This window comes from Ixodes scapularis, unplaced genomic scaffold (assembly GCF_016920785.2).
Source record: "Ixodes scapularis isolate PalLabHiFi unplaced genomic scaffold, ASM1692078v2 PGA_scaffold9__187_contigs__length_104089568, whole genome shotgun sequence".
Lineage (NCBI taxonomy): Eukaryota > Metazoa > Arthropoda > Arachnida > Ixodida > Ixodidae > Ixodes > Ixodes scapularis.
The window spans coordinates 52,270,661-52,291,040 of NW_024609884.1; the positions used below are offsets into that span (position 1 = coordinate 52,270,661).

At 40.9% G+C, this 20,380-nt stretch overlaps 1 protein-coding gene across 2 annotated transcripts in view; it reads left to right on the forward strand.

Annotated features, from left to right (window-relative positions):
• The window catches only part of LOC8043039 (obscurin), a 228,802-nt gene that overhangs the window by 116,465 nt on the left and 91,957 nt on the right, over nt 1-20,380 (forward strand). For both annotated transcript variants that reach the window (XM_040216617.2, XM_040216616.3), the window contains 11 exons: nt 3,501-3,594; nt 6,116-6,294; nt 9,977-10,106; nt 10,206-10,381; nt 10,896-11,001; nt 11,316-11,491; nt 15,238-15,343; nt 16,217-16,395; nt 17,173-17,281; nt 17,926-18,104; nt 19,519-19,624. In XM_040216617.2, the coding sequence (XP_040072551.1) occupies nt 3,501-3,594; nt 6,116-6,294; nt 9,977-10,106; nt 10,206-10,381; nt 10,896-11,001; nt 11,316-11,491; nt 15,238-15,343; nt 16,217-16,395; nt 17,173-17,281; nt 17,926-18,104; nt 19,519-19,624 (1,540 nt within the window). The remainder of the gene's footprint in view (nt 1-3,500; nt 3,595-6,115; nt 6,295-9,976; nt 10,107-10,205; nt 10,382-10,895; nt 11,002-11,315; nt 11,492-15,237; nt 15,344-16,216; nt 16,396-17,172; nt 17,282-17,925; nt 18,105-19,518; nt 19,625-20,380) is intronic.

Consider the following 20,380-nt stretch of genomic DNA (forward strand, 5'->3'; position numbering starts at 1 on the left):
TTCTTGAGGTGTGCTTCTCTATCCTAGTAACAGTTGTTTTAATTGCCCGTCACGTGGCGGGACCTATCCAAATTCCGACCTAGGTAAAATGGAGTGTGGTAAACCTCTTAGTTGAAAGGCGCACTTAGCACTTTTATTTGGTCGCGACATTCTTAGTGACGCGGAGTGCATGGTGTCAGCAAGAGAATGGACTGGAAGCGCCATGCTCTTCCTCCAGTATTCACAGCGTCATGAGTATTGGTTGTCGTTGCCTTTAAAAGACGGTGCACAGCATCACAAAACTCTAGAGCAAGGCAGGAATTCTCTGAACCTTGCAGAACCTGGCCCTGTCCTGATATGATTATATATATATAAATCACTCTCGGCAATCAGGTAGAAACCTGAGTCGTCCGACTGCTTCGCCACAGCCCAATTCGGAGGTAGATTATGTCATTTGGCCTGACGGGTAGCTGAAACAATTTCCGCCAAAACGGGGCTTCTTATCTCCCCTTGCCAACCACCAGTGTCGACCGCTCAGGTGACGGCGTTAAGGTTGGGGCACACTACTTCATTTGTATATATAATGCATTTTAGGTTTTTTCTCTTTTTTTTTTTTTTTTTTTCAGAAAGCAAATTGACCATTTTGCCGAGACGGGAAACGAATCATGCTTCGTTTCTACCTTTATCGTCTTATACTTTTTTTTCTGTAAATCGTGACAAAAACGTATATTTTACTTGTATTTACCTCACTGTATAACCCCCATGGTAACCGTACATTTAAAGGTGTTTGTAAATACCACTGTGCAACTTTTGAAAGTAGAGTGACAAGGTGTTAGAGAGTTGAGCACATCGACTTGAATAGCTGTTTTGTGAAACGCAATAATGTTCTAAATACAACTAATTGTATAACGAAATCCCTAAGTAGAGTGCACATCCATAGTTTAACTTGACACTTTGGCCATCCGGCTCGTAAACATCAAACTGTTCCCAAACAACTTGATCTGTAGTGACCGATTACTAAGTTTCCTAAAGTGGCAGATATGCTGAGAATAGGGTACTTAAAATAGCACTATTACAGTAATTAATTACGATCTCTTCATTGCAGCTGCCTTTGGCATGTGCCTTTAAGTGCCAAATAAACATGCACAGTGAATTGCTTTGTCTAAAACTCCTAAACATACTTCACAACTTACACAAGTATTTGGACATAATTAGATATAAAGATGCTGGCATGTCTACAAGAAAGCAACCTCATCGAAATAAGATTTGAAGAGTAAAGCTGAAAATAACACGATTGGGAATAATTCTAAAACAAAAATAAAACATAGTAAAATGAAAGATGTTTACAACATCCTCTAACGCCGAATTAGTGCGCAGTTCTTGAGGAGGATGAGGGACGGGTACTGAAGGGAGGGTATGCCCCTCCTCTTTCTCCTCCTCCCCTCCTCATCCTCCCAGCACCTCCCCCTCCCCTTCCTCCTCCCCTCCTTCTCATCCTTCAAGCTGTTCCCCTCCTTTCCTCCTCCTCCCTCCCCTCCTCCTCCCTCCTGCTCCCCCTTCTCCTCTAACCCGCCTCCTCCCTCCTCCTCACACTTCACTCCCCCTCCTCCCCCCCTCGTCCTCCTCCTCCACTCCCCCTCCTCCTCCCCGCACGTTGTATCATGAGAAATGTCCCATAATGCACCGCGCGAGACCTTCGTGAACGTCACGAATGATGTCTCCTTCACCTCCTCCTCCTTTCATCCTTCAAGCTGCTCCCCTCCTCTCCTCCTCCTTCCTCCCCTCCTCCTCCCTCCTGTTCCCCTCCTCCTCCGCACCCCCTCCTCCCCTCCCCCTCCTTCTCCTCCCCGCGCGTTGCATCATGGGAAATGTCTCATAATGCACCGCGCGGTTACGCCGACGGCGACGGCGACACTGCTCAAGCCGGAAACGGGCGCCTAAGAGCTGCGCTCTAAAAGCATAATTCTGCACGGTCGAACAAAACCAAGGCTGAAAGCAAACTGGTGCAGGTTAGACATTGGGAATTTACCCGAGACTTGACATTTCTAAAAGGCGAAACAAACACATTGAATTCTCAGACAAACCTAGAAAACTCTTTCTGTTTCCGTCATCCGCTAGAAAACTCCAATCTCGTGTAAACTCACATTGTTGCATTGCGCCATGAAGTGCTTTCATTCACTAATATCTCAGGGGTTTACACTCTGTAGAATTTTCCGTGTTGATTTCAACATCGAAGTCCCCAGGTAATTGCTTAATGTTCTGAAATTTTCTTTGCTCAAAATTGTGGTTTCACTGACGTCGGTTTTAAGAAGTGGTTATGTAGAGTAGAGCGCCTGTCGAAGCGTGTTGTGTCCCATAAGACTCGTATATAACACATTTAGGTGTAGTGCCTCGTGCCTTTGCAGAGACAATATTTTATATATAGACACATATAGTTGATTGAGGCTACGAAACGTTTACATCTTCAAAAGTACATACAAGATCCATGAAACATTTGAGAAAATTACGCAATATCTACGTAGCTTTTAGCTTTGATCATAAAGCAAAACCTACATTATTATGTGTAGAAAAAACTTCCGAAGTTCGTTTATACACACTATGACACAGTGACGTGTAAGACCACAATTATCTGTACCCCAAAGAAGATAAATCTACAGGAATCGAAATATTAAAATATACAAGGATAAAGTCGGACAAACACACGCCTGGAAAGATGTCTTCTTCTCTCTTTGTCCTTGTGTATTTTTAGGCTTTCGACTTATGCCTAAGCCAGTACGCTCGTTAAACTTTTCAAGTTTAATATACCTTAGCGAAACATCGAATGCCGGTTTGAGGCTTCCAGGAGATTAGTATGCCATATCTGAAGATTCCATTAAATTTGTGACGCTTTCGCCATCAACCATTGCGACTTTGGCTATCAACCGATTTTACATAAGGAAGGAGGGAATACATTGTTTTCTGTTATGTATGAATCTGTTACTTTTTTTTTTAACTTAGACTGAAAAGTTGTGTTATAAACATGCCACGAATTTTACGAACGCTCACTCGTGGGTGCTCATGGTTGTCATGAATGTTTTGATTTATGATCAGAACTTGTGACATTCTAACAAATCATTTTTCTTCGCGATGCTTTTATTAACAATGCAACTTCTGAAAACCGTTGGTTAGTAACAATTGCCTGTTATCTGATGCATCCATTCTTTGAAGCGACTGCAAGGAATCCGAAATATGTTAAATTAATTTTAATATTTATTCTATTATAATATAACTTAATATTTTATTCTACGAACTTCCGCTGCTCGCGCTCCAATTGCATCAAGCTACACGAATGATTTAATATAAATACGGATGCCAAATAGAATGCCGTTGATGCCTCTTGTATCGGAATGTGGAAATATTCGCAAACTTTTGACTTTTGTGCGTACGCGTGTGTCTGTTTGATTTTTGAACATGGCGTTAACCTGCTTCTGCTGCATGATTCATTCGTCCCCCAAACGTTTGCACAATTTTGACCTTCACAGAAGACAAGATATTATTCCAAGGGCTAACGGGAGATTTCAGTGCCGAAGGATCTCACCCTTTAACACCTCCTCCGAGGTCTCCCGCATTTAGATGGTAAGGCCTAAATTTTTTTCTGTTTGTTACATGGAAATTGGCGGTCGTAACCACCAGATTAATTTAATTATGTAATAACGTGTGTTTTACTACAGGGTGTTTGTTTTTAATTCGAACAAAATTTCTAAAAAAGGGGTAACCAGTATGTGGATACCGTCTTCACTGCACGTGTGTTGGTCTCGGTGAAACATTTGATGGGAGGGTAACCATGTCGATCAGTATAATAATGAGCTCATATTTGTTAATTAAGTTTTTAATTAATGGGCTGATGGCTCACTTTGCAATTGCAGTATCGACGGCAATGATTGTTTAAACTTGAAACTGCATAGGGCGCAAACGAGTTAGTGATAGTTGAACATGGTATAAACATCCCGAGACAGGGGAAAAGAGAGGACGAACACACACAGAGGTCATTAATGGCTACCTCTGTGTTTTTCCGTCTTTTTTTTTTCCTTTCTCGGGGTGTTTTTACAATGTTGAAGCTGAACTGTATGAGAAGAAATTTGTGCTGAGGACAGAGGTCAAAAAGTTACGAAACTTTACTACGTCCGGAGTTCCTGCACCATCAGAACACTATACAATTAGTAAAGAAAGCAACAACACTGTTTACCTGAACAGCGCACGCCGCTTTTTTGTTAAGCAATGAATGTCAGTGTGGAAAAATACAAAGTTGTTAAGCAAGCTGGGCAGGTTATGAAGAAATTGATGTGCCTACTTATACTGTTAAAAGCTAAATAATTAAAAAAGGTTTTTTTTGTGTAAATTTTTTTCTATATTTTTTTTTTTTTTTAGATATTCACCGCTCAGTTTTTTCGCCTTTATCGCCCATTCCAAAACTCGACGCAGAAATAGCCCCATGAGCTAAATCTACAGCCATAAGTTTAATAATGACATACTTATTTCTGTGACCTAGTCAAAATCTCGGTCGCGTGCCGTGGCACTACAGTGTGGGCGAAATGGATTGAACGCACTTTAAACTGACCGCATAAATCGGTTTCTTAACTTATCGCGCTGGCATTTACGACAGAGATGGTCGAAGCTGGTTCATTCATTAGTTAAGAATATGAATATATGAAACCTTCGTAGCCCAAAGAAAGAAAATAAAAACTGGCTTTGTCTATGAAAAACATTATCTCTAAGCCTTTTCCCTCAAAATAATCAGAAAAGCGTTGTGGGCTATTCTGGAGTTACTACGATTAAAAAATTTGAGAAATAAAAATAAAATAAAATTGGCTTACCCATTCCTCACTTAATTTGGCACAAATAAGCGTCACAGTAACACACTATGTATTTATATCAGTGCACACACAAATTATATTAGTCTTCTTGATTTACTCAGGTGAGCCAATCTTTCCATTACTTTAGCGTGAGCTTCCTTCGCCAACTTCAGGCACCTCTGTAGTAAATGAGAGCGGTAAGTTAAGAAACTAATGAATGTGGTCAGTGTAAAGAGCGTTCAATCCATTTCGCCCAAGCCTTAGAATGATGAAACCTTGTTAATAGCATCTGCTACCTCCATGGAACGTCATCCCACTCGGAGGGCGTCAACTCAGCAACTGGGCCCGAGCACGACGCCAAGCGTCCTTCGATCCGCTGATGGACACGAGGCTCAGCCGAACGCAGACGCAGCTGCGCTCGTGTCCAGACTGTATGTGCGCTCGATCTCAGTGGGATGACGTCGAAATACTAGTGCACGGGCTTTGATTATCCTAGCATGATGCTGGCCGAGGGTGCATCAACCGAGGACGCGCTGCCGAGGTAGTGACGTCGTCATCGACCCGATTACGCCACTCTCTCTGGGGGCAAAAATTACGCGCTCTCTCTGCGTTCGATTTTCCAATCGGGCGACAAAAAGAAAAGCAAGAACTGATCAATGAATACCCTATAACTCGTCTTCTTTCTGGAAATCGTTCAACTTGTTCTAGCCTTTCAGAATTACTGCCGTTAAAACTGCGATTGCAAACACAACCTGTGTAACCATTAATTAAAAAGCTAATTAACAAACGGTGATTCAATATCCAACTTGTCTAGACGATTATTCTCTTTTTAGTGTCCACCGAGCCCCACAAACATTCAATAAAAACAACACTTATGTGATTGTCACCCCCTTTAAAAAAAAAAAAACTATATTCGAATTAAAAACAAACTTCCTGTATATTGAGGCCGTGCCATATGTCATTCATTTGACAATGTTGACAATGTTGAAGCGGCCAATTCGGCGACTTCAACATTATTAACACGTGCTACATTTACTATTGTTGCAATAAAATTTTTATATCCCAACGGCTTCTTAGATAAATGATTACAGTATTCTTTTGTGCATTCCGACTTAACTATTCTCATAAAACTTTCATCGGAAATAAAAGCACGAAAGTAGGCCTACAATAAAATTTATATTTCAAATATTTTATTTGCATTATTGGCACAATAAAATTTAAATTTCAGCATTAATGATACCCGACTGTGATTTGTACTTTACCGGTTGCAGTAATATCAGCGGACGTCTCAATTGCTATTCTAGGTTCAAGGATGGCCAAGAATTTGAAGCCAGTGAAAGATTTCAAGTGACGTTCGATGATATCGAGGACAATATAACACTGGTTTTTCAACATGTTACCCCAGACGATGCTGGTCTCTACACGTGCGTCGCTAGCACATCCAGCGGCAAAATTTCTTGTAGTGCAGAGCTAACAGTTCAAGGTTTGAGAGCTTTCATTCATTCAACTGTTGTAACGCATTTGTCTTTTATTTAAGCACAAAATGTCTCATATCAGGGTTTTTGGTGAAAGCTCAATCGAAAAAAAAAGTATTTGACAAAACTAAAATTAGAAAAAGCATTTTCTAGCATTACCATTGCATGGACAAACTGACTGGTCGGGCTAGAAACCTAGAATATGTGTCTGAACTTTACAGGAGATTTAATGCTAACAAATTGATCCAACCTTTGCACAAGTAGAGAAACCTCAAATTTTGTTGTTTAATCTACGACCATTAGTCTTACTTTATTAAAATGTATTAAAAATTATTGCTTTGAAATTTATTACCTTAAAAACAACTGTTTGGTTCTGACTGCTAATAGTATTTTAGGGAGTATGATCATAAAATGTTTAGAAACTATTAGCGGTTTATAATCCCCAATGCCTGGGTGTTATATGTGTATGCTCACAAAATGTATATAAGGTGTCTTTTATAGACAACCCAGTTTCATCAACCACGGGTTTAGCGTTTTTTTAATGCTTTTTTTATTTATAAACAGCTACAAACATATGAAATGTCATATACGCATGCAGGTTGATTCACGAAGCACGCGGGCCACATTTTTCCCACAGAAGATGCGCACCCCACAGGATAAAAACGATTAATGCCGCATTTACAGAAGACCTTTAGGCACATATGCCCCTCTAGATCACTTACTTTACAAAATATTTAAAGCGCTTGAAGCATTTTACTGCGTCCAGAAAAACGTGGGATAGAGAGCGTACTGGTAAGAATAATATAAATAATGGGAATAACAATCCAATTTGAACACAATGCCATTTTGATATAGCTAAATATTAGGGCCAAGGATCAATACGACACTGAAACCTGGAAGACGTAATCTAAGGACAGCGTCTTTTCGTGAACAGCTGTTAGGGAACCGGAACCGTGGTGGCGAGTTAAAATTGTTTTCAGGCGAGATGAAGCGCCCCATTCACACTCATATTGTATAAAAGTGACGAGCTTGTTTTTTTTTCGAATAATACTCAACTAAATTCTTTATTGAACATTTTTTAGCAGTTCAGAAGTTTATTATATTCAACAAATGAAACAATTATTACCTCAAACGCAATATACTACACCCCAAATTACCCTTGGCAGTGACCTATACAGCCTTATTATTTATCCTGTGAGACGCGTAGTTTTCATGGGAAAAGTATGGCCTGCGCTCAACAAAACGTTCAGGGTTGCAATCAATTTTAGGTATTTCCGTTATGGTTAGTTCAGTACCTTTATAAAATTAGACGCAGTCTAAACCTCAAGCATCTAGGGCATCATATAGCAGAATTTAAACCCTATAATTCGCAACTTTCATAAAATTGATGTGCACTCAAGTTACCCACAGAAAGAAACTTTTTACACCTTCTGAAATACCAGACACCTTTGCATCGTCACTTATTATTATGCATGATGTGAGACTTACTGACTAACTGAGAACAATGAATTGCCATGCATGGAGGTTTCCTGCAAACAACCAAACCTATGTCTTTATATTTGATTTCTTGACAATAACATTTGACGTGAGTGAGTTTGATGCACTCGAACATGACGCCTAACGTTGCTTGTGTGGCGTCATAAGATATTTAACATATTTAGTGACTTGTAATTAATACTTCATAAATTGTACAAAAGTAAACACGTACCAACGTTCAGGACAGCTAGCAGTAAAATTACCCTAGTCATAGCCGAATTAGTAATCCCATAATTAAAAAATGTCATATTCAACGTGTCGCGCCAGCTATATGTGAGTTAGTATACTTGATAAAAGTATTTGTTTTCGTGTGCAGCATACATTGCTTATAATTAGTTCTTTTCCCAAAAGCCGTTGTTTCGTCTTAATGTTCAAATTTCATGGTAACACTTAGTGATAGGGCGCACTTCTCACCTCATGATAGCCTTTAAATTCCTGGCATGTGCTTTATGCCGACTAATCGCAGCAAACATTTAATTGCAGCCTCGGTTCATATTAATTTTTACTTCGACGGGAATTTTATTTAAGGTGTTAACTTTATTGAAGGTAACAATTGATAGAGTGCTAATGTGTTTTAGTGCAAGAATATTACTTGCCGTTCGATAATTTCATATCATACCTCAGTGGTGTGAGGTAAGGCGTGATGTGACCTTTTTCGTGCTCTTTTGTATCTCGATTTTATTATCTTTTACAATTACGTTGCAGTTTGAGTCATTCCAACTAACTAAATAGGTTACTGAATCGCGGCTTGAATAGAACGAAATCCTATGCTGTAGTTTTGATACATTTGTATCCTGTTACCTTCAGTTGTGAACCTGATATTCTTAAGATCACTAACCAAAACAAATAAATTAATTTGCGAAACCTAGGCTGCAAGACATAAATATAAATACAACACGGATACAGACACAGTATTGTGTCCGTCTTCTACTTGTCCTTGTGTTTGCGCGCTATTTTTTGTGGAGAGTATAACGACTCGCCCAACTACAAAAGTTAAATATATTTATACCCGCAAGCATGTCAGCAGCTGCAATCGTATACTATATAGCCACCAACAAAATGGGGCATGATTTTTTTTGGTTCTGATTTAAGCATGACGGAAACACAATTATATTAGTAGTAAACTATTTTTTCTAATTTAGCAGAAGATATACTTCAGGGTGTGGTGGTCAAAACACCGCCTTCGGTATCATTCGTGGCAAATAATTTCTTAAGCTTAGTACCAACCACTTGGTTCGCAGACAAACTTGTCTCATAAGCATTTTGTCTGTTCTATATCATAGTAATCTGCAATATGCAAAAGAAATCGATATCTCCAGTTCTTCAATTATTTTTACCAAACGGAGTCAGTTTAGAAAAATATCGCCAAGATCGCCCATAGACGGTGTGATAACAATGCAAGCAGTTCACAAATAATAAAATATATCAATCGTTAGATTTGACTGAACTGGGTTTATTGTTTGTGAGTTTACGTTTTTTTTTTTTTTTTTTACGTTTTAGGGCGCAGACACTGGTAATATTACAATCCTACGTTGAAGCAATCTGCGGACTCCGAGTGACTGGGTTCTAAATAACCAATTTGAAAACCTACCGAGAGTTTCTCTGATTTCCATTTAGATTGTTCAGCAAGTGCTAATCACATTTCTTACGTTACGAGCATTAATAATGTTAAGCTGGGTGGCTTATCCTTTCTGTGACCGACAAATGGTAACAAATGTTTAAAGCGTACAACTGGACATAAACCAGTAATAAATATCATTTACACTGAAAGCAGACAGACCTTGATAGTTAGGCGTTGACTCTTTAACCATGAATTATTTCGGTTTTTAGAACATTTCTGCACACCTTGATAAGACGAAAAATCAGACTGAAGCTCATTTTAAGCGGTACGTTGTCATTTATTTATGAGAATGGTTATTCTTCCGTTTTATGTCCGGCTGTACTAAAATAGTCACTGAGTGCGCTTCCTTTTTATGGCGGTGGTTAGTTTGAATGAAGGACCGCACCTTAAATCTTTGGGATTACTTCAAGTTCGCGTAAATTGCCCAGTTTAGAGCACTAGGATTGGTGTGCTCGGACGCAACACAAAATATTGCACCTTAACGCAAAATAACGATCCTAAATTCTAGTATTCATTCCTTGATTTTAACACAGGTTCGGTCATTAAGAAGTCACCCGAAGCTCCCACCATTCACGCAAGCCTTTCAGATGTTGAAGTCAATGAAGGTGCTTCTGCCATGCTGGAGCTGAAGGTGACTGGCTACCCGAAACCAAAGATCACATGGTAGGGTCGTCACTTTCGAGCAACCTGACGTTGTCTGGACTGCAATTCACTATTTGTGAATTATGTTCTTCATGCTTAAGTCTCCAAATGACATTTCAGGAAGCACGACGGCAAAGTTATTGAAGCTGGAGGACGATACCGGTTTTTGTTTGAGGATGAAGAGTCAATGACTCTCATCATAAAGAACGTGACCAAGGCTGACTCTGGAAAATATAGCGTAGTAGCAGAAAATGAGCTTGGAAGTGCCAACACTGATTGCAAGCTCACTGTGAATAGTGAGTACTTTTGCTTCATCACTATCGAAAATGTTGCTGCACAAATATGTTATGTGGTTTCGTGTTCACTACCATGTTACACATATCTGATCATACACTTTCTCTTTCTGGGGTTACACCATTTTGTAATAAATGAATAAGTTCGACGCAATATATCGGCCTACTGCATATTATATTAGATAAGACATTACTTTTCAAACTTGACTGCTTGTTTTAAGCCGGCTTTACAATAAAATATTTTATATTATTCCACAAAGGCTAAAACATTTATTCATAATTATTACTGTCCGACGTACGACGTCTGGCTGTTTTCATTGGTTTCTTTACTTGGCCTACCAAGGTCTTAATTGTTTTACTACGTCCTCTAAACCAGTATTAAAATGTTGCGATTTGCATAACGGTGATTTACCACTGCTTTTTTTTAAACAAATATGTCGCCAGTTTGAAAAGTAAATTTCAGCAGCCATATACTTAAAACATATACGCATGTAACTAAAAGAAACTGGTCAAACAGGCTTACCAGCATTCAAGAAGGAACTGAAAGACGTTTCAGTGATGACTGATGAGGTTTTGAAGCTGGACGTCGAAGTTCAAGGCAGTCCCCAACCTGATGTCAAATGGTAAGCAATCGATCTGTTTTTTTTTTTTTTTAAATTCATATAAACTTTCAAATCAATTATTCTGAAATGTCCATTGATCTAATTTTCAGGAGGTTATGAAACATAGCATTGTAACAATTAGGAATCTTTATATCAACCACGAGTGAAGTTTCTAATATGTATGTTTGGCTTTTTGGAAATTAAAATAGCTCTTGGCAATTTGATATTACCCCTCTGTTGTTAAAGTGTAGACAATGCTGGTGACTACGTGTACTTTGATTATCTCAGCTAAGACACTTAACTCTTTTGTACTTACCTTCATCCTTGATCTTCAGGTACAAGGATGGACAAGCCGTTATTGAGGATGACAGAGTAAAAATTCTTCATCCAGCAGAAGACAAACACGCACTGGTTATTGATCGCGTCAAGGTGGAAGACTCTGGGAACTACTCTTGCGTTATCAGCAACACTACTGGAACGCAGACTGGATTTTCTGCAGTGTCTGTCAATGGTGAGGTGGTTTTCACTGACCAAGTTAGACTTGAACAAGAAGGCGTTGTCTTCAAATGTAAAATATTGGTAACTTTTTATACAGCCACTATACCATAAGATCATATGACGGGCTAATTGGTTACACATTACACAAATAAAGGTAGCGCTCAAGACGAGAACAAGTAGAAGACAGACACGGACAAGCGCTGACCCACAACTGACGGTTAGTGAAGTATAAAGGAAGATAAAACTGAATTTCAAGGACATATACCAAATGAGAAAGAGGACTAACAAAGACTAAAGAAAGCAAAGATTATTTTGACTTCAAAATGAAGAAATAAGAAAAGAAGCGGGGTTAAAATTAAAAATGTACAGTGATATAAACATATGAAAAAATGGGAAAAAGTTGCAAAAACAAATCGGAATAAAAACCTGCTCCAATAAAGTGAAAGAAAGAAAAAGAACAAAGAAAGAAGAGGCCTCTGAAAATTACGCTAGTGACACGAAGTTCTCAGACAAAAGATTGTGATTAGTGCAGTGTAAGTAGTGTATGTGTCTTCCACTTGTCCTCGTCTTTACCGCTACCTTTATTTGTGTACTGTACCGTACATTACTTTTTTCAGTAGGCATTACAATAAACTAGAGCGCACGACACTTGAGCGCCGACATTAGAGCGCCGACAGTAGAGCGCCACGACGTTAGCGCGCGCGACACTAGAGCGCCGCGACGTTAGCGCGCGCGACACTAGAGCGCCGCGACGTTAGAGCGCGCGACTCAGAGCGCAGCGACGTTAGCGCGCTTGGAGGTCGCATCGCATTTTGGAACGGGGAAGATTATGGGAAGGCGCTCGCTGCGGGAGCTAGTGAACAGCTGAGAACATGGTGGCGGCCAACCTCGTCGGCGGCGCGGAGAGCGGTCCCGTATGGTCGCCCGAAATTTTTTCCCGAGAACAAACGCGAGCTTTTACTGCCATCATAAGTAAGCGGAATATAGTGGAGCTGCTCGATGAGGGCGGCCCCTGTCCAAGCTTTGCGAAGTACGACTTGCGCGTCCCAGGGGGTCCCAAAGGCTTCGGCGCTAGCACGAACGACACCGAGAGCTCCGAGCACTGTAGAGCACTGCATGGTAGCGCAGAACGAGCAGCTCCTACCTCGGTGCCGTTCCTGGCTGCGCAGGAGCCTTTCGGACTCGGGGTCCGGTTGGTCCGGTCGCGGCGAGGTCTGGCGCGGCAAAGCGCGGAGGTTTCCTCAAAGCGAGCGCACACACGTCGCCTTTGGTCCAGAGTGACCCGGCGGCCCGGCCTCGAGCCCGAAACGCTTGGGTTTTGATGTCTCTTCCGTCTCGTAACTTTTCCCACAGCACCAAAGACAGCGGGCACGATCTTTACGTTCACTGAACGCGTCGAAAGCCTCCAGTGCGATGCACCGGAAAACGTGGTGCGGCTGGTGCCGGAACTGCATAACTTCGAGCTTTGACACGGCGTGGCGCCACCTTCGTGTATTTATTTTTTTATGTATTTAGTACATACTGCGGACCTTTCGAGGTGCAAGCAGGGTGGGCGGTAAACATAAATAACGCTACAAAAAACAATGGTCGCACATAAAACAAGAAAACAATGGTGGAAAAACTGCTGCGCAGTAATACAAGATATAGAAAATATACATCTATAAAAATCTAGTAAATCACAAAGTTATAACAATGACCCATCAAAATAAACTCGGTGCGCATTCATGTAAACGTTGCCGCGTCGGCTTCGTTCGAAGAACGAGTGAAGTCGATGCGCTGAAGTCGCTTTCATGTAAACGAGGCTATAGACCTTTTCTGTGTACTCTCGTCTCCAGCCACCTAATAGGCGTATCCGGTATGGGCGACGAAAATATAATCCAACGTTTCAACCTGCAAATAGTAAAAAAATGAAGAGGAGGCAAAACGAGAAAGTGTGACGGTCACGCTTATATCCTAAATGCTTTCTATTGGCGTGGCAAAGGCAAAACAGTGTTTTCGCCCACACTGGAAGTGACGTCAATTCAAGATGGCGGCGCACTTGAAGAAAAGGTCTATATATGCGGTGCTCGCACTCGTCGCGACTGCTGATGAAGCTGCACCGCGCCACTAACCCGCACTGCTACAGCGCCGTTACCTGCAACCGAGTAGGAACAAGACTCGTCGCGCGTACGCACCGCTTCTCCGCATGTCGACCACCATGTTCGCTTTTTTTCTTTCGGCTTTGGCTCGGATACGGAATCGGCCAAAAATCAGACTCCTCCAAAAGCTCGCTCCTCCTCGAAGGTCAGACGTCATAGCGAAGTCAAGCGGCCATTGGCGGCGTCCGCGTTTCTCCTTCGGGTAATTGACAGGCCTCGGTGAGGTTTCAGCGAGAACTTGCTCCAGAAGCGAGGACCACGCGCCACTTATTTCGAAGGCGCGCCACTTTTTCGGTCGAGTTCAGACAGAAAATTTGTTTCCCGAAACCTAGTTTCGCGACAAGATTCGCCAACAAGGTGCGTTGTGTGAATAGACCTTTAGAGCGCCCGTCACGAGAGCGCAGAACCAGTCTAGCGCGAGTGGCCCGACCGGACCGACCACTTCTTCGGGCATCGCGTGTTTTATGTAAAATTGGCAGGGATGTATGCCGCGGAATTTAGCAGTGACATTGCGAAATGAGTCGACGAAATGTTTGCATGTGACAAACCAAAATGTGTTACAAAACGCTAGCAAAAAAAAAAAAAAAATATCTGTAGCGTGCATTTTGCAGAAAAAAAAAACATTGCCGGTGACCTAGCCAATGTCAGCAGCCATGTTTTTCTCTAATTTGTTTTTAACTCTTTCTCTAACGTTTTTTAAATGAAAGAACTGATGAAGGCTTCATTAGTTCTTTGATTTTGTATGTCACAAATTTTCAGGGAGGTTTTCCTGTATCCGTTAAAAGGCTGGAAAGATCTGCATGCGATAAAATTGCGCTCAGCTTTCCTTCGATAAGTTTTTTACAGATACTTTTTAGCGATTGGGTGGGGGGGGGGGGGGGGGGATCTTTCTTCATTACGGACATCGACGCCAGCATACCATTTAAGCTTATGCGAGGGGTGTCTAAATAGCCACCAAATAGGTCAGAGCCCAAATACATGCCAAGAATAGACAAAATATTGCAAAATGTAAACTATTGATAGAATATCCGAGATGCGCATCGCAGCACTGTGAAGAAATCTTAAACTCGCTGCTACACTCAACTTTTACCGGTACCAATATGCCCCAGCCCACTCCCCTGCCCCCTTTTCTCTCCGATCTCAGTGAACAATTGGTTAGAAAGAGTCGTACCCTTTTTATTTTTCTTAAAGGTATATTTAATGAATCAAAAATCACCAATGCTTCAATTCGATGAGTCGCACAATTTTGTACTGTCTGTGGAGCCGCGGGTACATTACACGTTTTTCGGTGTTTGCTCAAATGGGGTGCGCTCTCGTGTCGCGCGCTCAACTGGTCATGCGTCCTCGTGTCGTGCGCTCTAACGTCGGCGCTCTAGTGTCGCGCGCTCTAAAGGCGCTCTCCCCTTCGAGACGCCACCAGCCGACTCAAGTGGCACGGAGTGCTCAAAATTCATTCCCGAAGCACTTTTGATTATTCAAAACATTGAGAAATATTATTTCAAGTATTGTTTGACATAGTAGTGTGAAGTAATAATAATAATAATAATTTACTTTGTTATGTCGCTGTTTGTGTTCCAGCGTGACACTAACCTTGTATTGACCGTTTTTTATGTTATTTCAGCTCCACCAAGATTCATTCAAAAACTGAAAAACTACGAAGCAACTGAAACTGAGAATGTTACTTTTAGAATAAAAGTATCGGGAAGTCCAAAGCCCAAAGTGTGTTGGTAAGTTGCATGCTTACAACGCCTGTCACCCCTCTTGATCAGTTTCATTAAGCATAATATTTTTCGAAAATACAGTTATTGCACAGGCGACCAGGTGGAAGTTTACCATAATGACTGAATAAACAGGGACATATTAATTGTTTGTCCCTGTTTCTTCTTCTACCTGCGGGAATATGTTTCCCTCCTGTCCCAGTCTTGGGTTAAATTCATAATAGCAATATTTTTCGGCCTTCTAATAAATCAGAGTTAGTTCACCGGTTTATTTGACTAAGATCTTGACAAAAATATATTCAGTAGATAATCGAATATTCCTTCAGCATAAAGCATTAAAAAATGTGGTGTTATTGCATGTACAATAAAAATACTTCCCCGAAAAAACAATATTAATGTAAATGTTATTTTGTGGTGGTTTATAAAACCTTCTATATTTTGGCAACGAGGAATACAATTAACTTCCATGGTGTTCAATTCCATCAAACACTGTAAAATAGATGTCCCACGTCCCTTACGTTTCCAGAATGTTTATCCTTTTTTTTTCTGCTTTGTGGCCTGCACAGAGTTTACTTCCCACCTTATTCTACCCAAAATATTTTAGTAATTATCAAGGAAGTAGTTTTATTCGCAGTATTATTTTTTTTCCATTGTTCGAGCTAAAACCCTCCAACAATAGAAAACAAAATAATCATGCAAACATAACTATCTTCTTTTATAATTGCTAAAATTTTACGGGTAGAATAAAATGTGAAGTAAACTCTGTGCAGGCCACTAAGTAGAAACAAATTATAAATGTTCTGGTAACCTAAGGGTAAGTGTTCTTAGTAGTATTTCCCCTGTTAAATTGTGAGAAAACGTTCTCTGTTTCCTAATTTGCAGGAAAAAAGACGGGAAGGAAATCAAATCAAATAAGGAGAGATATCAAACTCTCGAAGAAGCGGAAAATGTGCATTGCCTCATTATCGATGATGTCCGATCGGAAGATGTAGCGGAGTACTCCGTGGAGATTTCGAATGAGTACGGAACGGAAACTGACAATGCATCACTAACGATCACGTGTGAGTATTGAGAAGTGCTTGAAACGTCATCACGGGTCGGTTTATCAAGTATATGAAGTAGCATAATAATATAGAAGAGGAACGATCAACCTTCAAGCCCTTTAGGTTTCAAAATATTTTTTTTTCTTTTTTTGCTAATTCCAGATGTTTACCTTCGGGTCTTGTCATAATATCGGCTTAGATATTCGTCCTAAATGGAACACTGGTTTTAACTGTTTTTTTTTTTTTTTTTTTTAATGTTTCGGGAGGTAAATTGAAACTCTAACGTAAATGGAGACAAATCTAATCACAGACACCTTAATATTGCGAGATCACAACTTGGGGTCGTTTAATTGTGAAGTTCTCAAGATACATGAATATTTATTCATACGTTCTGCGACTGTTGTGAGAACTACGGGTGGCTTCAGACAGGGGCGGATTTATGGGTCAGACTTTGGCGGGGAGGGAAAAGGAAGGGGGGGGAGGGGGGTCTGCGGAGAAATCTGACGTCACGGGCGATACGTTGCCTACATCTATTTTGTTGACCTAATATTTGCCATTTCACCATAAAACTAAGCATATGTTTAAAAAAAGGACGACGTATGTTGCTTTTCCCATTAAAATGTTTCCCTCGGGCTACTGCCCCTGGCTCCAGAGAGTTAGAACAATATCGTAGGAATGAAACACCTATATTGGGTAAAGACCAAAAGTCTTTTATACGTTTAGGGCGGATACGATCGTTTCTTTGGGAAGTCGCGCCTATGTAGTTATGCTAATTGTTCCTCTGCCACTTCACAGGTAAACCCAAGATCAAGAAGAAGTTCGATGATGTGGAATGCAGTGAAGGGGAAAGAAACATTAAACTGACCATTGAAGTTGAAGGGTCACCTGCTCCAAAAGTAAAATGGTAACTGCCATATACGTAATTTGACATATTAGGTTTTTTTGTTAAATTTTGTTTTATAAGTATTGTGATTGCACGTAACACAAATCCCGAATACAGAAAGAAATATTTCGGGAGTTACGAAGCGGATCTTTCTTTCTGACATTTGTGCTCTATTTCAATATTCGTTGTCACTTCAAGGAAAACATAGCTTGCTGCCTGAAGTACTAGTTGTTACAAAATTTAGTTGAGAAAGAAGAACATGATGCGTTTTGTGTTTAAATACTGTACGTTTTCATAAAAAAACTAACATAAGTACTCTCACAGGTATCTTAATTCACGAGGAGTCGAATCTTTTTATATCCGGCTCTTGATGAGAAACCGAGTGGAAATATCAGTAGCAAACAGTGCCTTAGTTTCTGCGATGACCCTTATTATATCCACCGAGTTCGTTATCATATCAAGATCAATCATTTTTTTTCTATCTACACCTTCACATAACGAAAAATTAATTAATTCAGAGAAATGTTTACGGGAATACCTGAAACAATTAGCACGACGGTTTGTGGTTTTTTGCTGTGCGAGGACACTAAAACATTTATTTAGCTCAAAATGCGGCTAAAGAAAACTGTGTTACTTGATGATGTTCTTTTTTGTTTTTTTCGCAGGATTTTGAATGAAACCGAAATTCGCGAAGACGAAAGCTTTAAGTTTGAATCTGTGGAAGATAGCGGTAAATATACCCTCGTCATAAAGGAAGCAAAATCGGACATGACAGGAAATTTGACATGCGAAGCTAAAAATGAAAAGGGGAAAGACTCCTGCACCGGGTCCGTCACCGTAAAATGTGAGTTGAAGTTCTGTGTTTATGGGCCGTAGAGCAACATGATGAAGCACGGTTTAGCTTCACATTGAATACGGTTAAGGATACCCTCCGCAAGCGGAGCATATTGTATTCACTCCAGGATTCTTCTGCAGAAATCTCATATTCCTTTTTTTTTAACTTTTTATGTTTCAGTCGCATGGTCGACGTTCCCTTGTGGCTTCTGTAATTTTCGTTACAGGGCTGTTTACACTCGAAGGAGAGTCTGTCATAAAAAGAGCTCAAAACATATTTAAAAATCAAAACTCGGCAAGTTGTGCTAAAACCTTGTCTTATGTGCCAAATATAATTTGAGCAATTTTGGATAACTGGTAACATTAAAATGATTATGCACATTAGGACTACGTTTTTACGTTGTCTTTTTCAGCTGCTCACCATTCGACTCGAAGGCACAAGTTGCACCACAGTATTAGTGAAAGCATTACCTCATTAATTAATAAAAAGCGAGACAGAGCGATAAAACATTAAAAAATGATAAAATGGCAAGAATTTTGTCATGGTAGCCAGAGAAATAACAAATATGTTTTAGAAGAACGGGTGAAACAAAAATTTAGCTCGGCTATGCCAGGATATACGTAGCGTGAGCTTATGCGCACAAAATGAGAGGCACTATCAAGCGGCTCTGGTGCAGCGTCAGACTTGGCTACTGCGCAACGGAGGCGCACAGCTGGGCACGCGGCGGGGCCAGTGCGTCTGCCGCGGCTATGACGTCACTCCTCTGGAATGCGCAGACCGGCGAGGCGCGCGCGGTGGCGGTGGAGCGCGCGACGGCGGCGGCTCCGGCGCGCCAGCTGTGCGTCGTGTGACGTCACTGCCCCTCGCGCTTGCGCGGCACGGCTCTTTAACAGCCACGCGAAACTGCTCAACCTCGGCCAGTGTAGCTCACGCTACAAAATTAGAGGGCAAGGAGAAGACGGAAGGGTGAACTAAAGCTATAAACCCCTACCGGGGTCTGGCGTCATGCCGCTGTGGTAGCGCTGCTGTCGGCACGGCGCATCGAAAGATGCTTCACGTCTGGCGAATTTGGTTTCTACGTACGCGCAGTGCCCACTCCTGGTGTGGCCAAACACTCACTTCTTTGTAAACTGTGTGTTGTTCTATAGAGTTGAGGAATAAGAATGAAGAGATTACGTGTTCGTTCTGTTGAAATGAGGCTATCAAAGTGGGCGCTTAATTTGAGCTTTCAAATGTATCACAGCACAGATGTAGCATGATGGTGCAAGTTCAAAAGTGAGGTATGGTTTACTGGGAAATCAAGGATACGAGAAATATTTTACGTTGCTTCCTCCTTGCTTGGCCGGTTGTCTATCGGCTTCTCTATGAGCAAATCGCTAGTCTTTCCTTTAAAAAAAACTTACCGGCAGATTTGACTTTTCAGCTAAGCCGAGGATAATAAAAGGATTAGAAGACATTGAAGTTGAAGTTGGTGAGCCGGCTACATTCACTGTAAAGCTTGCTGATGGCAAAAATGTTGACGTAAAATGGTAAGTACTCCTGCATTGCATTCCGGTAGAACTTAAGTAACGGATATCTTAATTTACTGTGTCCCTTTGTTGAAGGCATGTTGTAGAAAATTCGGATAAGAACACGCTTAAGTAGACTGCGTTCCGCTGATCGACGACAATTGTAACAGCATTAACAAGAAAAATTTGCGTCAAATATTAGTGTTCTGAACTGGGCGTCGATTAAAAGTTTTAACCCAGTTAATCACCACAACTTAATTGATTAATTCATCCAGTAATTCTCAAACGCGGGTCCGCCAATCCCAGCCTCATCAATTAGGCCAGGAAATAAAAGTTGTCTTCTCGCAGATTGAAAAGAAACGTTCCAATTTTGGTTGAGTTGGCTCATGTATGTGTCCAATAAGAGGTCTACTTCACACCAGCCCTTAACTATATTCATTTGCTGAATGATTACCATATTTAACCTCTACCTTTCCCTTCCCCTTACCACAAATGGGGTCCTCCGTCATCTCCGTCAATCCACAAGGGGTCCGCGAAACAACAACAGCTGAGAACCACTGAATTAATCAATGAATCCGTCTCGTTTATTTATATGCACAGTACTAAAAGTGTGTTACTTCTTTTTTTTATTTTTGCTTCTGCTGAATCTGTGATAAACGGCGCAAAATACAACTTCGAATATGAATCAGTCTCGATATGTAGTTAAGAATAGTTCAAAAACACTCACACTCCCTGATTAAGGCTCGTTCGCACACTTGCGTTTGACTACAACCGACT